The sequence below is a fragment of the Pteropus vampyrus genome, unplaced genomic scaffold (assembly GCF_000151845.1).
Source record: "Pteropus vampyrus isolate Shadow unplaced genomic scaffold, Pvam_2.0 Scaffold17, whole genome shotgun sequence".
In the NCBI taxonomy this organism is placed as follows: domain Eukaryota; kingdom Metazoa; phylum Chordata; class Mammalia; order Chiroptera; family Pteropodidae; genus Pteropus; species Pteropus vampyrus.
In genome coordinates, this window is record NW_011888798.1 from 5,365,199 (window position 1) to 5,382,834 (window position 17,636).

Sequence of the window (17,636 nt, forward strand, 5' to 3'; positions counted from 1 at the left end):
GTGTCAGATAAGTACTAGATTTATTAGGGTGATCACTTTGTAAACTATATAAATGTCTAATCACCATGGTGTATACCTGGTGATTAGACATTTTTGCTAATACAATACAAAACTAATATAATATGCAATATTATATTAGTTTTGTATTGTATAAATTGTATAATACTATATAATATTCAGATGCCAACAGTATTTGAAAAATAAAAAATAAAATAAATGTTGGATTGGGAGTGGATAGTCTAATCACTGATTATAAACTCAAAAGTAAACAAATATTTTAGAATAGAGTCCCAGACTAAACAATAAGTATGTATAACCTTCCTTTCCTTAAGTTCTTGTCAAGTGCAAATCTAAACTAAATACTAAGCTAAGAATTTTGAAAATTCTGTTAAGATGATGCACTTGCTTATATTATAATATATACTGTTTTAAGTATATTTAGACAGCCTGTTTTCACATTAATAAAATATACATGATTTGTTAAAAGAAAAAAAAAAAGAGTTGAGTCTTTAATTCAATCATTTAGGAATGCGTCAAAGCTTCCCTCCCCTCCCTACTGATTCCTCTAACTTTTCTTGAGTGTTCTTTTCTGTTATTGTTGTTGTTGTTGTTGTTGTTGTTGTTGTTGTTGGATAATTAAACACCAATAAAATATTTTGATGGTTAAAGTATTTTATACTGTATAGATATACCTCAGGCATGATCAAGTTCAGATTTCTAGTATTTAATTTACTTCCAAGAAGTGGTTTAGGTATTGGATAAATGTACATTAAGGCATCAAAGAAATGATGCCATAATTAAGTGTCTCTTCTGTTAAATCTGACTTCCAGTCATCTCAAATCTAGACCTAGGAGCTAACAGGGGTTAAGTGTTAGGGACCGGATAAGCATGAAATATCTTCCAAGTGAATCAGTTTTACTGGTTTACTTTAAAAAGACTAAAACCCAAAATACTATGGAATTTATAGCAACATTTACATTTTCAAAGGTAAACTCTGTTCCTTCAAGGAATCTTAGTGTTTGTTTTGGCTTGAGCTGCCAGACTTTTCTCCCTAGAGAAATTTTAGTGGAAAAGAATGAGAGTTATTCTTTTTAGTAATCATCAGCTTAAAATGTATAAACTATTTGGGGAAATTATAAAATATTATCATATATTCAAGCTTCTGTCAACCCAAATTAAGATAAGCATTTTAGATGCTCATTTTCTATAGTGATGCACTTATCCAGATTTTTATGAACCTGCTAGGGGCTCACATCTATTTAGACATAGATTATTGTTAATTAATACTTTCCTATATTCTATTAACCTGTTGAGCTGATCAAGGACATGACTAGGAAACTGGGATTCAAATTCAACTAATCTCTTTTAATTTGTACTATTTTTGTTTATGTGTGCTTCATGCCATTTCAAAATAAATGTTTTAAGTTAGACTCAAGATACCGTGGTGCATTTTTTGAAATGCAAATTTTGTACTACGATAAAGAACCTATAGTAAATTATAATCCAACACTCTCCTGAGGAAAATTATAATGTTATCTAATGTGATACTTTAGTGAACTCATTTTTTTTTCTTTTAACAATGCTGATATATTACATATAGAGTTTTCTAAAATAATCAGAAGATGTCAAGTTCACAAATTTTGTTTGAATTTAATCTGTGGTAAATGGAACATGCATTGAGATTCAATCACTAGAATCTTTATTCTAAAAAATACAGCATTTTTTATATTTATGGATTTTGTTATTGAGTTATGCCTACACCCATAGCTTGTTTCTTTACTTCTGAAGGCTACACATTTTGATTTTGTTATTGTTTTCAGACAGAAAATTGTTAAATGGAGTTATATTTTATTGCTTTTTTAAATTTTTATATTTTATAAAAATAGAATATTTTTATATTTTATTTTATGAGTTTTGGTTATCGAGATTATTTTTGGAATTAAGGCATTTATAGCTGAACATTACAGAAGTTTGAAAGAAAAGGGCACCCCAACACCAGATATTATTTGTTAGAAGTCTCACATGGTGATATTCACCTAGTGCTTTCATCAATGACTTGCCTTTATCTGTATCTTAGAGTTAGTTAGTCCTTAAAAATGCTAGTATAAGCTGTACCAGTTCTGTTAAGTATTTTTGCAAAAAAATCTTATGACTGTTCTGATTAATATCACTGTAAATTATTGGTCTCAGCTTTACCTATCGCTCATGATTCTAAGCAACCTACCTATATTTCTTTACATCTCTCTCTACCATTAACCATATCAGATTTTTAATAAGTTGACTTTCTGCTCATCTTCTACTTCACAGCAATAATAAATCATGAGCCTTTTTCAACATCTGACAACCAATTAAGAAAACTGCCTATAGCTTGCCTAGCCATTCCTCTTCCCTTTCTATTAAAATGGAAGACTTACCTCCAGTCTATGCATCATCCTTTTCATTTTGTTTTAGATCTTAAACTCTTCACACATTCTGGATGCTCAAAGAATTTGTTATATCAATTATCTTTTTTAATGTATCCTCAACCTTACTTCCTACTAAATTATTTTCAGAAGTATTTAAATGTGTTCACATATCTCTTACCCATCTAATTTTTCTCCTTTCAATCTCCCGTTTAAGGCCTAATGTCTGGAAAGAGATGGCTATACTAAATACTACCTTTTCATCTGATAATAACCAACAAATATTTCTTAAACCCACTACCACTTCACTAAATCTACTCTGTTAGCATTATTTAAAAGTGCCTACTATTACCTTCTGGTTAGAATACTTGCCAATTATTTCTTCAACCACTTGGCTGTTCATACTCTCTTTTTAATTCCTCTTTATCCATTCAATCGTTAACTCCTGATTATCTCTTTGTTCTTTTCTAAACTTCAAATAATAACTACATCTGATTGTTCCCAGTTATACATTTACAGCTTAGAAACTTATCCTATATTTCAGACACGTTTATTCACTAGCCTGCTAAATATCACAAGGTTGTCTTACCAGTACCTTAAGTGAATTGTCACTATTTCTATTAAGCCTACTCTTCCCACTGTGTTTATTTATTGAACAACACTAACATTCACTAAATGGTCCAAATAAACCAAAAATTTAGTACTCTTTGACTACTCACTCTCCTTTGCCATGCTCATCTATTTTGCCATTAGATTCTAAGGACTCTATCTCCTAAAGAGCTCTCAAACATAGCTGTTCTAAGTTAAGTAACCATCAGTTCTTTTCTGGATTGTTGCGACCCCTATTCAAATTGGTCTTTTTATTCTCCAGTCTTGGCTTTGCTCTCATTATCTTGGTCTCTAACTATAGCTAGTGTTATCATTCTAAAATTTAAGTGTGATTCTGTCATTTCCTCAGTTAAATCTGTGCCATCGAAAGTGAATTATTAGAGATTTATGTGTGTCAAAACTCAGAATAAGAGATATTTGACCTTCATAAAACTAGTCTCATGATTCCCTCCAAAGAGTACCTACAAGATGACCAATGCTTCTTCCTAAGTATTTTCTAGGCTTGCAAGGATGAGCACTATAACTTCCCAGCCCCATGTTTTAATGAACATATCCTTGTTAAGGTTAGTTAATACCATCAATCATCAAATCTAGCCAATGTAGAAAGCATGTTTCTTATGTATGAAGTTTAAATAGGTAATGTAATTCTCTGACAGCAATCTTATTTATTTTAATTCTATAGCCCCATCAAGTTTCTTTGTGTTGTTTCCCCAGATACAGCTTGCAAATATGACCTGATAAATCATTTTAACCATAAAGACATTGAGTAACATATAAAGACATTGAATCCCAAATAAATTAATAGACCTGTCCAAAGCAAAACAAAATGAATTCCTAACTCCCCAATCATTTCAGTTTTCATTATACATTGCTACACATCTAGGCACATAACCAACATTTTATTAGTACCTTGGGGCCTTTGCATGTGATAAATGTAAAGTTAGAATATCTCTGCATTCTAGATGCTGTTTAATTGTGGAGAAAAAATGTAAGCATTTAAAAATTACAAAAAATGTAGGGCACTCTATTGCACAATTCTTATAAGGATAATTTATATTTAATATTTAACCACATTGCCAATTTCTTACCTCTGTTATAAAATAATTGTTTCTTTGTGTCTACAAAAACTTTTTACTTGTTATTCTGTTTTCAGTAATGCAGTTTGTCAGTTTATAGATATAACTGAATTATGCAAATATTTTGGCATTTTTTTTTCTTTCCAGAATAATACATTTTTAATAATGAAAGTTAATATCATTTAAAACCTAAGTTTTCTTACACTTGCTAACATAAAATAGGTGTGAAAAGGAAGATAATTTAGATTTGAGACAATTTTCTTTTACCATCTTATAAGTATTCTTGAAAGAAAATATGATATATATGAGGTAAGTCAGATTGTATATATATATATATATATATATATATATTTCTGTATGATACTAGATGCTGTGCTAAGAATTAGAGAAATATCATGAATTAGAGAAATATCAATAAAATCATGTTGCTGCTGACTGGCTTTAATTATGCTGTATCGTTATTTCTCTCTATCTTTTTTGTTTGTTTTAAATTAAAGGAGGAAATATATGTAGAGCAGATGAATTCCTTTGCAATAATTCCCTTTGCAAACTACATTTCTGGGTGTGTGATGGAGAAGATGACTGTGGAGACAACTCTGACGAAGCCCCTGATATGTGCGGTAAGGCATTTCATGTCGCTCTATATTGTACTCTTATGTCCTGATCTAATGTACTGGCATGAATCAATGAAGTGATGAGGTGAACCACACATCTTATAGTCTGGGATTAGGTAGAAAAAAGTATAACCACAGATACAGCTTTTGTTCAAGTAATAAGATATTACCCTGTTTGAAGTTTATGACTTTATAGAGAGCCCTCCTAAATCTAAACTTTCACATGTCAACACTATTTAAAAAGATAGATTATGTTGTGTCTGAGAGAATTTAGAGTAGCTGAACTTTTAAAATTGAGTAAGGTTCATGTAAGGACTTTGGCTTCATTCCAAATTGGTACTTTAGTCTAAAATATTTTTTTGGACCGGTAAGTACTTGGAAAAAAATGTGAATAATAAAACCATGTAGTTCCTCATGTTACCCACTACTAAAGCTGACATTGTTCATAGAAAGAAGGTCTATATCTGTATCTAACTATATTTATATCTATATATCAATATAAAGGTATAGATACATAATACAAATGTTAGACAGAAAAGTAAAATTAGGGGTTATTTAATTTTTAAATCAGAAAGTCTTAAAAAATGTTACTGATTCTTCAAATTTATTACTCTTGCTTGACATTTGTCAGAAGTGTGCTTGTGCAACAAAGAACTATAAATGTAAAGTTTTAGATAATCAAAATAAAGAATTTAGCAAACATTTTTAGTCCTTATTCTCATTATTTGAATCTAATCTCAGAAAGAAAGGTAATTTTACCTCTATTTTAAAGCTACTACTATTAATAGCACATCAGGTGAATGAAAGAAAACATAACATGGGTGTATGTACTTAAATTCTATGCATCAGGTTAAATCAATATCGATGATGACATTGACTATTGAAATTACAGTTGAATAAAAAGCCAAAACAGAGAGTTAACTTTATTTTTAAAAGGATTTAAAATTTGAAAAAGTCTTTGAGGAGTGGTCTCTGTAGGTACAACTGATGAGAGTTTATAACTAATTTTCAATTTCAGTTCTTTAGATAGTCTTATAAAGTGTATTCTAGAAAATCACCAGAGATTATATTATTTCTGAATCAAAATACATTAAAAAAATGTTTATATAATCAAATCAAGCCGGAACTGATTATTTTTACAAGCAATTTTTTTTTTTTTGTTTTTGTTGTTTGTTTGTTTGTTTAATTCTCTATTCCACTTCAGCACAAAACTAGTGAGTGGATTAGAAAATGTTTGGTAACTAATTAACCATGAGTGGCTTCAGAATCACCCCCACCTCCACTTGCAGGGCCAGGAAATGATTCTCAGTGCCATACGACTGCTGGAAAATTTGTATAATTTGATTATCTGAATGTTTTTTGCATTCCTCTCAGTCATCAGTGTCAATATCCAGTCAAACTATTAAGTACTGGAGGTTGTGCTAAGTATTGGGGATTAAAAAATGAACGGTACATGATTCTTTTTGACAAGGAGATATTATGGTGGTTAGATAAATAATATTTTTCATACATTGCATTTCCAGCAAAGGTAGGATTAAGTAAAAGGTACAGACAAGGCAGAGAGGAATACAGTAAACTCTGCCTAAAGGGGAATTCAGAAAGTTATGGTGTTGAAGAATTTATACTAAAAAGCACTGTATACATAATGAACAGTATGGAGAAAAAGTATTTTTCCATATAATAAATTTTTTTTAAGCTAGAGATTATTTTTGGTGATAAAATGATGAGAAAAACAGAGTTTACGCAGCTGAGAATATAGTGGAAGAGTGGTTTTGATGATCACTAAGATATATAGGTACAAATTATGATATACACATTGAAGAAAAAGTATAGCTAATTATAAAATTATAGAATCAAAATATTTTATTTAATCTTTAATTTTGAAAAATAACATTTGAGTTCAAGTCCGAGAGATATATAACTGCCAAGTAGATGAAAGGAATGGGAGAGGGGAGATGGATGACACAATACTGTAAACATAGGAAACAAGATGTAGAAAGACCCTGAGGCACAGCATACTGTAACTTACTGAAGGAATTAAAATACCTGTGTACCTGAAGTGTACAGAGCAAGGTAGATATTAGGATAAAACTGAAGAGAAAGGAGATATACCTGAAACCTTGTGAGTCTTGATAGGAATTTTTAGATTTAACTTGAAAGAAATTAAAAATACTGAATAATTTTTTAAATACTAAATAATTTTAAGCTGAGGAGGAACACGGTTATATTTATATTTTACAAATATTGGATAGAAAAGAGCAAGGCTATTTAAGACAATTGCGGTAAGGTAGGTAGGCTATGATGGTAGCTTGAATTAAGATGATAGCACATGATGGTAAAGTATACACAGAATTGAAGGTGATGTAGAAGGCAAAATTAATTGGATTAAATAATGAATTGGATATACAGAGCAAAGGAAAGAAAGTTGCCAAATATAATATTTAGAATGCTTTTGTTTACACAGTTGAATAGATGGAAAATCTAAGAACAGGAACAGTTTTTCAAGATTAAAAGCCTGGTTTGAGATTCATTTGAGGAGACACTCAAGTATAAATTTGAGAGTTGGCATAAAATATGCTAATAAATACTATAAAATTTGTGATAAATGGAGTGGGAGTAAAGCATTCAGAAGGAGATTAGAATAGAATATTGAGGGATACCAAACATCTAAATAAATATGAGCAGTCAGAAAATACTCAGGTGAGTGACCAGAGAATAATTAGCAAAACAACCACCACCACCACAACAAAAATAGTGTGGCAAAAGAAAAACCAAAGTAATAAAATGTGTCAAGGAAGATGGAATGATTCTTGAAAAGGCAAGGGAAAATTAGTTTCAGAGCAGGTAAAAAACAAACAAACAACCAAACAAACAAAAACAAGCCTAGATAAGAGTAGTGACCAGTTCTCTGTTATTAAAAAAAAATGTTGAAATGAGTTGAATGAGTTAATAGACTGTGTGGATGCAGGTAAATGTGCAATCATTTAATAAGATGTGAATGCATTTCCTGTCTTCTTATTTCTACTTTTTTATGTGTGAAATAGGAAGCATGTTCATATATAGAATTTGGAAGGTTGGTGTTGCAAGGAGGTTTGAAAGAAATGTATATTTGAATCATTATTATAAATAATTTGTATGTATAATTATGAAAGAGATGATCAGATTAATGTGTTAGGCGGATTGTTCTGTTTACTTTTGGAGGATCTTAGGTTGAGCAATAACACTGAGGCATTTAGAATTCTACTTAAGTCATCTCTGTAAGAGATAATAAAGAGTTGAGCTGTCGTGACTATATTTGGTATGCATGGGAAGAAGAGGGCAAGTTTGGGAAAAATATCAGGTGAACCTGTTGACTAATGACAGTCAAAAGTCAGTGAGAGGAATGCATTTAGAATAATCCCAGACTTGTGGCTATGATGTGCCACTAACAGAACTATGGACATAAGAAAGATCTTATGTATGGGAAGAAAGGAGTCAAGAAAAGATGGTAAGTGATTGAATTTTGAACTTGTTTAATTTGAAATTTCTGAGAGAATGTTCTATAATTAGTTGTGAAATGCTATAATTAGATAATTGAAAGTCTTGAGGGTATAGCTCAAGTGTATCCATGAGAATGAATAAGAATATCTGAGCAGAGAATTCAAGAGTGAGGACATTAGAGGACCAAGGAGAGAACCTTGTAATATTCCAATTGTGATGATGAAGAGTTATTATAGTAGTTTCCTAGTTTAGGGATGGAATTGTTCTGATGAGATAGTGATGGAAAGGATAAATGTAAAATTTTCTGGCTTCCATTGTTATCTAAGTCTCTATCCCTTTCTCCTTCTTTTTCTCCCCTCCTCTCCTCTCTCCTCCTCTCCCCTTCTCTCTCTCTCTCTCTCTCTCTTTCTTTCTCTCTCTCTCTCTATGCCCCCCTCACATACACACATTAAAAGTTAATAAATAATACTACCTTATACACTTGAAATACATAGCTACACATTTGTTTACAGAGACATAGGGTAAGAAACCCAGCTGTATTGTTGGGATTTTTTTCCACTGGATGGCCTATTTTCAATTTTAGGCCTGTAACACATACTTGCTCAATCTCTATTCTGTGTGAAATTGCTCTTTCAGATAGCTAAGTGTCCTGTCATGTTGTATAAAACTTAGACATAAATTAATTTGGCACACCAAGTGAAGAAGGCTAAGATAAGGCATCTGGAAATGAGGCCATGAAATTTGACTCTTTTTCTTATTTTATTTTATTCAACATTTCAGCTATGCACACTTTTGTGGTTAATATAAATAAGTAGGATCATAAGCTTCTATTATCACATATTTTTCTAGTATCTACATGTAGGCAATTTCCACAACAGCAACAAAAAAGTATTCAGAAAAGCTAGATTATGAATTTGAACAGAAAGGAGAAAAAAAAAAAGACAAAAGAAGGATGGTTCTTTATAAGTCAGTATACCCAAAGGAGCTGCTTTGGTTTTTCTTTTTTTCAGTCAAATTTCTTTGCCCACCCACAAGACCTCACAGATGCAGAAATAACAGAATATGTCTGCAACCTGAACAAATGTGCAATGGGATTGATGACTGTGGGGACAACTCAGATGAAGATCACTGTGGTGGTAAATCCATTTAATGTAAAATAATTGATTCAGTATGGCTATAAGATAATTGTAGAGCTCAAAAAAATTTTTATGTGTATGTCTGAGAGTATTTGTTTTTCGGGCATTTGATCTTCTGACAGGGAATAAAAATAACCCACTAACATTTCATTTGCGTAGTAGAGCTGTGCAACTTTATCAAGAGTCTCTACTAGTCTGTAAATCTGTCCGTTATAGGCACTTTATTAAAGAAAATACTGAATGAGAGAAATAACGTAGTGATTTAAAAATGTTCTCTGTTAAATAGATACTTGTGGTGGTGTGGGCTTATATAGATTATATGCGTGTGTACACAATCCTTTTTTCACAATTCTGAAATTAAAAGAACTCTTAAATCCAAAGGCTTCATTAAATTAAATAACAAAATCATTTGGTTACAAAATCTGTCTTGGGCAGTTTACATTACTTTAACAAGTACTACTTAGGGTAAATTATTCAAACATTTTCCTATGGAAATAAGGTGGTATTTGCTATAAGATAAATGCACTGTTATTTTTTTAAAAATTCAAGCATTTCAAAATTTTAAAATTTGGCCCCAAGAGCTTCAAATAAAGTATTAGAGACTTAAGTTTTTCATAGCATTAAGTAAAATTCTGGACATGTTATGTGCTCAATAAATTTGTTTTGATATGGTGAAGCACTAATCATTTTCCGACTCTGTAGGTAAGCTTACGTATAAAGCAAGACCTTGTAAAAAAGATGAGTTTGCTTGCACTAACAAAAAATGTATCCCCGTGGACCTCCAGTGCGATCAACTTGATGACTGCGGAGATGGTTCAGATGAACAAGGATGCAGAATAAGTGAGTTTTCTCTTAAAGTGCAGTGACATACAAGTATAGTTTATGATTCAGGATGACTAAAATTTCCATTACTGTTGTGAGAAAAAAAGTGTTCTTCAAAATGTGCTTAAATAATAACACAATTTAAGCTTTTGCCAAAGCAAACTTGAATGTCATTTAAGTATCAGAAAATATGAGGTGGGAAAGGTTGAATTTGCTATGAGTACCTTTGTTGGAATTAAAGCTAAGAACTCAATATCCAAATGCAGACTTTGATGTCAGCAAAGAAATCTGTATTTCTTTATATTTTAGTAATAAAATATAATTATAAAATATAATTTTAATGCTTTTTAAATTTTACATGGGTATTTGTTGAATAATGATGTCTTAATATTTTAAAATTTTAATCTATTGCTAAATTATTCTTAAAGAAACCATAATTATTTTATCCATTAGAGTTCTATGGGACTTGAGTTATTGGATCTTGACTGTTAAGAATTTTATGTTTAGATAATATTTGATATTTGATTTTTTATATTGAGAAAATAAATAAACTATGACTCCAAATTAAGGTTGCTTATAAAAGTCAAAAATATTTTCTACTTTTGAGGTTTTTTTCTTTTCTTATTTATGCATCAAAATATATCCATCCTCACTTCCTCTCTGGGCAATGAAGCAATGCTCATCAGGATATGACCACATATATCCTTATCCCATAGTATAATTCTACTGATGTAATTTAATTAACTGTAAAATATTCAAGAGTTAGTGGAGATTAATAATGGTTATTCTGATAATTAAAGTTTGCATATGTCTCAATAATTTTATTTGTTTAGATAAAATAGAACTATTTTAGTGTTAGCCCTAGAATAATGTCTTCCCCCCCCCCATTTATTTGCATGCTAAAATATTTTGCTGAATGGGAGATAAAGTAATGAAATTCTAACAATTATGCTGGGAAATACATATAACTCAGAGTCCATGTTAACCTGTGTTGCAGCCCATGACCATTGTAACATTCTACACACTCAATCTTCATGTGTCTGTCCAGGCTATAAAAGTTTAAGAACTGTTGATTGTGTTCACCTGCTTCAATAACATGGTAGTACCCTTGATTGTACCCTAAGTACTGAGTCTAGGTTAACAATAAATTCCTACATCCCTAGGTAGTTTCTAGGAGATGTTTCTATTCTTAGAGAAGAATGCAGTACACACACATCTTAACCATCTTAACATTGTAAAGATATCTTGTCATTTGAATCTTTGATTCTTGATTTCCTCTTAGAATGTAATGTAGCTAGATTACAGCTATAAATATCAGCTATTGGCAGTTTGGTCTAAATTATATTCAGTGTAAATGAGTTCAGTTTTTTATCTACTCCTATACCTGTATAAGAAAGGGAGCTTATATGGAGAGAAGACCATAATTTTATAAATTTAATAAAAGTCATCTACTATAAAATACATATAATTTTAAATTAAAAAAAAAACAACTTCCACTTCCAATATTAGAATTATATTAGTTTTGATCATGTATTTTAAATCCCAGCTCCAACCGAATTTACTTGTGAAGATAATGTGAATCCATGTGGAGATGATGCATATTGTAATCAAATTAAAACATCTGTTTTCTGTCGCTGTAAGCCTGGATTTCAGAGAAACATGAAAAACAGACAGTGTGAAGGTATAGTACATTTCCTCAACAGCTTGTTCTTAAATCTTAGGTTATAAAAGACTTCCAAAGCTGCTAAATTGTGAGCTGACGGGGGATTGATTTTCATAAAAATGTTATGTGTCTACGGGATACTAGTTTACTTATGAGAATGAAAGTCCCTGGGGTAAAGAGCCTGTTTGTTTTGAGGCTGAGCTAACCATCACTGAAGCTACAGAGCCTTGTCTGTAGCTGATTCAGATCTCCAGGAATTTCAGTAGTATTGTTACAATTCTGTTTTGAAATGCAAATAACAAAATTACTGGTTCAGGAACCACTGGAGAATTAGAGGCACTTCATGAAAACTTGTTTATATGACCATTTCTCTTGAGTTGTGGCATTTGCAATGCTGCAATAGGCTATTCACTTTTAGAGAATTGTGATTTTATCCTAACACCATGTCTTAAACAGTGCTTTGTATTACCAAGATGTATCTTTTAAAATTCAAAGATTGGATCTAAATAAATCTCTGTCAACTTACTCGAGATCATTTGAAAATTGAGCATGTGGTATCGCCAAAATCTCATAGTAAGTTATATGTAAATACAGTTTAAATCAGGGCTTTAACTATAGAGATACAAAATACAGACCTATCTGTACCTTCTGCAAGTTACTCCATTAAAACTGATATTATCATGATTAGAGCCAAACTTAAATCATCTAAGTCTGGCTTATCCAGGATAAATTCAAGTCCTAAAATGCTTTTACCTAGCAGCTTTCTTTTCTACTGTTTCTTTATATTATTCTTGGTTTAAAGAAAAAATGATTTTGTATCATGTGAATCAAAATGAAATTATTAAAATGAATTAATTATACTCAGTCAAAAGAGAATTGTATCTATGTTATATTTATGCATATTTTGAATTATATACTTGTTTATATTATTCATGACATTTTATTTTTCCATTAACATGGGACATAAAACTGGTGACCTGTTTTCTACATTTTAATAAGAAAGCAAATTATTTCTGGAGACTAGGATATTTCTTATTTCCTAGACTCTAACTATTAATTGCATGGAAACACACACAAACTACACACACACACTATACACAGAAAACATCTCTTCAAAATTTTAATTTCAAAAAACATTAACTTGTTCATGTGACTTGTAGGCTCTGTTTCTTGTATATATTTACTAAATTTCAATATCCTATTTGGAAAATTTTCAAGGAGCTGAGATTTTATCAAATTATGCAGATTGTTGCTTATTTTGATTTCATGTCAAAGGGAAACTGATAACAAATAATTTCTTGTTTAAAATTATAGGTTCCAAACAAATAAAAAATATTTGTTGTAACACTTTTTGGTGGTTAAATGCTGATACTATGTATTTTACTTGATTTCTGACATAGTACTCATTGAAATAAGTAAATACATTTTTCTTTATCTTTACTCTACATTTCAACCCCAGAAATGAATTGTCATGAGAATGCTTATGTTCTCCATGGGCAAAGTATCATAGTAGAGACAGCAGAATTGGAAAGCTTGAGTGTAAACCTTGGTACTGCCATTTACAAGTGTCACTGAGAAAGTCTTTATCTCTACCATGAGCCTTTGGAATCCTGTTGAGTGCTAAACAAAAGATAATTAATATTAATTATTTATCTTTAAGCTCTCTAATTCAAGGGAAGAATTTATCTCAGATTATCACATAATTCGGGAAACTATCTGTGATGAAAGAGGCAGAGGAATTACCATAATAGAAAGTAAAAGAAGAGAAAGAAGAGAAAATAGCTAATTCACCACAACTACCTGCCCTGCTCAAGCCATTAAAATTAGAGGCATGTGCCAATACCCAGATTATTACCTGTAATATATTTATTTATTACTTATGATTTATATATATGTTTATATATAGGCATCCACTTTTTTTGTTTAATTCACATAGTGTTTCTTGTTACATAATAACTTCATGTATATGAATCCAGAGATGTACTAGAGATTATCCATATCTTAATTCTCTGCCAAGTATTTGCAAAATTCTGGCAATAAAGATTAATAAATCATAATGTATGCCCTCAAGTGACTGACAGTCAAGTAGAAGGTATGAATGTATAACCGCATATCTGAAATATAGTGTGAACTATGCTAGAAGAGAAAAATACCAGAACAGCAATGTAGAAGCTATGGGATGAATGGTCACTACCATACTTTTATAGAGACTGAAGAAGAGTTCACATCAGGTGGATTTTGAGAGATGAGTAGAAATTCTTTGTGTAAAGATAAGCAAGGACATTATGGACGAAGGAACAGTATACAACATGTGCAAAGGTATAGAGTTAGGTAATCAGAAACAGACTTAAAAGGAAGCCTCAAGACCTGTTTATTTGAGTGAACGCTAATACTAGGGAAATTTGAAATGGATATTTTAATATATTAAGTGGACTAACAAGCAATGTACAAACAATTGATAAATTATTATAGTGAAACCGTTATAAAAATATTTTATGGCCTAAAAATATTGCACAAGTCCCAGACAAAGATTTGAAAAGACAAATACAACCGCAATAAAAGAAAACAGAAATAAGAAGTTGCAATAAGAAAAAAGAAATTTGTCATTTTTGAAATGTAGAAGGAATAGAAGTACTAATTGAAGGTTATGATGATACTATTTTGAGCTCTTCTTTTCAGACCTTAATGAATGTTTGGTCTTCGGCACATGTTCCCACCAATGTATAAATATGGAAGGATCATATAAATGTGTATGTGACCAGAATTTTCAAGAAAAAAATAACACCTGCATAGCAAAAGGTAAGTCATAACCATTATTTCAAATGCTAGTATCATTTTGCTATAAACATATTATGGAAGAAAAAAAAAGGTTCAATTTGTATTTTAGCCATAGCTTCATGCCTCGTAATATAAAATTAGTTTTTAATGCTAATTAACTTGGTCAGTTGGTTTGTTATTATTCTTAATTAAATCTAATCTGGGATGGTTTATAGTCGTGACTGTCAAATACATGATTACTGTTAAAATCATTTTGTCAGGAAGAGGTAAAAGCTTAAAAGCTAATATGATAGAATATGAAATATTTTTCCTTATGGCTTATTCTGTGTATTTGAGAAATTATTACACCATGGGATAAAAATAACAGGTTAAAGGTTAGCATTATAAAGAGAATAAAATTTTGAGTAAGAATTTTAAAGGTTTTAAAATAAAATCATGCTTTCAAATTCATACCACCTCTACTCATTTTTTAAAAATTAAATGACAGATATGGATTTTGGAATTTTTTAAATATGGATTTTAATGTTCACATGTTTATACTAAATAATATTGTAATTTAAATGTTAGCTATAGGGTATGATTGAAAAATGTTAATAAGAGTTATTATGAGAGGAAGGCAGTATGATCAGTGGATCAAGAATGGGCTATGAAGTTAGATGTACTTGGATTTGAATTTCAACATTACACTTTTCTGAGTGTGTGGCCTGGGAAAGTTATTTAACTCTCTGAGTCTCAGTTCTACATCTCTAAAACGGGAATACTAATACCTACTTTCCATGATTGCTGTAAGAAGAGGAGATAAATTGTGAAAGGCTTAACACAGTGCCTGCTACAGAGTAAATATTCACTGAGAACTATTAAACCTATGCAACTAAACTATACCTCGTGTATTACTATTTTTGTAAATATAGCGATACTACATGCATTTCAATCTTTCCTTATGGTTGGTTGTATTAATATTGTAATTGATACTTTCAAGATTTACTTTAGGATTTTATTTCAGTATGCCCAGTATGGTTGTATTGTTTGATGTCAAAACTTCAGGCCAGAGAGTTCCACTTAGCAAGACTCTAGATAATATTGAAACGATGGCACTTGAATGTAATAAATACTGACATCTTTGTATTAAAAAAAAAAAAAAAGAACATTTTAGATATGTATGAATATCGGAAAAAGAAGATTCTTCATATCTTAATTTTCATTTCTTAGCCTAAAGTAATGATCACTTAGGTGCATAAACTAAATGTTCAGAAATGTTTGAAGCTTAATGGGTAAAGAATATAGCATCTGAATAATGAGAAACCATTAGAACATAATATACTGTGACTTACTAAATAGAAATCCCTCTTCACACATTGAATATCTACTACAAATACTGATTTTCTAGACATAAGGTAAGTTTTTCTCTAGGAAAACCTACATTAATAACTAAAAAATTGTTTAAATAATCATATGTAAAAAATGCCATGAAGATTAAAACTCAATATAAAGTTGGTTGATTTTTATTGAGCAAGAAACTGTGTTAAGAATTCAAGATAATTTAACAATATAATCATTGCTTTTATATTAGTTGAAATTTACTTTATTTTTGTATTTTATTATAATAATCTCCAGGCTCTGAAGATCAAGTTCTCTACATTGCTAATGACACTGATATCCTGGGTTTTATATATCCATTCAACTACAGTGGCGATCATCAACAAATTTCTCATATTGAACATAATTCAAGAATAACAGGGATGGACGTATATTATCAAAGAGATATGATTATTTGGAGTACTCAGTTTAATCCAGGAGGCATTTTCTACAAAAGGGTCCAAGGCAGAGAAAAAAGGCAAGCAAACAGTGGCTTGATTGTAAGTAAATAACATTGATTATTTGAAGGCTCATACCATTCCACCTTCTTGTTTTATTTTAATCTATCACAATATCTGATCACAGGACATAATAATATAGTCAGTGATTTCTTCCAATATTCTTCCTATATAAAAACAAAACATTTCTCTATTCATTTATTCTCATAACTGCATATAATTTATTTTAATTACATGCTGTTATCTTTTATTTTAATGCATTTGACTTAGTTATATAAGAATGGTAATGAATGACACTAAACATTTCTAGAACATTTAATGGTGTTTAACAATATATTATGAACATGAGAGTTTTATCATCATAAGTTGATATTAACACCAATCATTTTGTTTTTATGTTAAAAAATAAACTGTCAAAAATAAATAGAGAAAGTTGATTTATTTTTAACAATATGAGAAATACACTTCTCTCATAGGGCAAGAGATCAACTTCATGGTATACCATTTCTTCTGACTGCTAACAACTATATCTCAGGGACCATCTAAAACAGAGCAATATTGTTTGCTGGTATATGATAGACATGATTATTAAAATTACTCCTTTTGAGAAAAATAAACTAGAACATTTGTTTAGATTTGTTATTGTAGACTATTGTTTTTTTGTTTGTTTGTTTTAGGGCATGTCAATTTATTGTGTATTTTATATTTCGAAGTAACCTGGAAGAAAAATGACAGATAAATACTTATTTTTATGTGTCTTGGCCATTCCCATACAACCGAAAAGTAAAGTGTTATCACAGTAGGATGTATTTGAAACTTTGTATTTAAAAAGAATCAGAGGTATATATCTGGAAGCCTTCACTACCTTTCTGTAGTGAGATCTACCATAAAGATGAATACCATTTGATTAAAATCTGGAATACATTTTTATCAGTGGTAAATAGCAAGAAGCTGGTTTTAAAAGAAACAATATTAGCTTTCGAATTCAGGTGAGATTAAATTAACTCTGAGTAAAAATTCATATATTCAGAGTTGTTTTTTCAGTTCCTCCTCCCCTATACGCAATGTTATATAATAGATTAAGTTCTATTGAGAACATTCTTGGACAGAACCAAGAAATTTATTAGATCACTTGGCCCTTGATCACTCACATATAATCTCTTTCTTCATTATCAGACCAAAGGCAGACTAAGAGTCTTGGCTAGCTTTAGTTTTCTTTATCTCTAAAACAAAAGCTTGCTT

The 17,636-nt window shown here is 30.5% G+C and overlaps 1 protein-coding gene across 1 annotated transcript in view; it reads left to right on the plus strand.

Annotated features, from left to right (window-relative positions):
• The window catches only part of LRP1B (LDL receptor related protein 1B), a 1,708,438-nt gene that overhangs the window by 1,581,829 nt on the left and 108,973 nt on the right, over window positions 1-17,636 (plus strand). Inside the window, exons 72-77 of the mRNA XM_011354519.1 lie at window positions 4,585-4,707; window positions 9,192-9,317; window positions 10,020-10,157; window positions 11,686-11,820; window positions 14,482-14,601; window positions 16,195-16,436. Of these exons, the coding sequence (XP_011352821.1) occupies window positions 4,585-4,707; window positions 9,192-9,317; window positions 10,020-10,157; window positions 11,686-11,820; window positions 14,482-14,601; window positions 16,195-16,436 (884 nt within the window). The remainder of the gene's footprint in view (window positions 1-4,584; window positions 4,708-9,191; window positions 9,318-10,019; window positions 10,158-11,685; window positions 11,821-14,481; window positions 14,602-16,194; window positions 16,437-17,636) is intronic.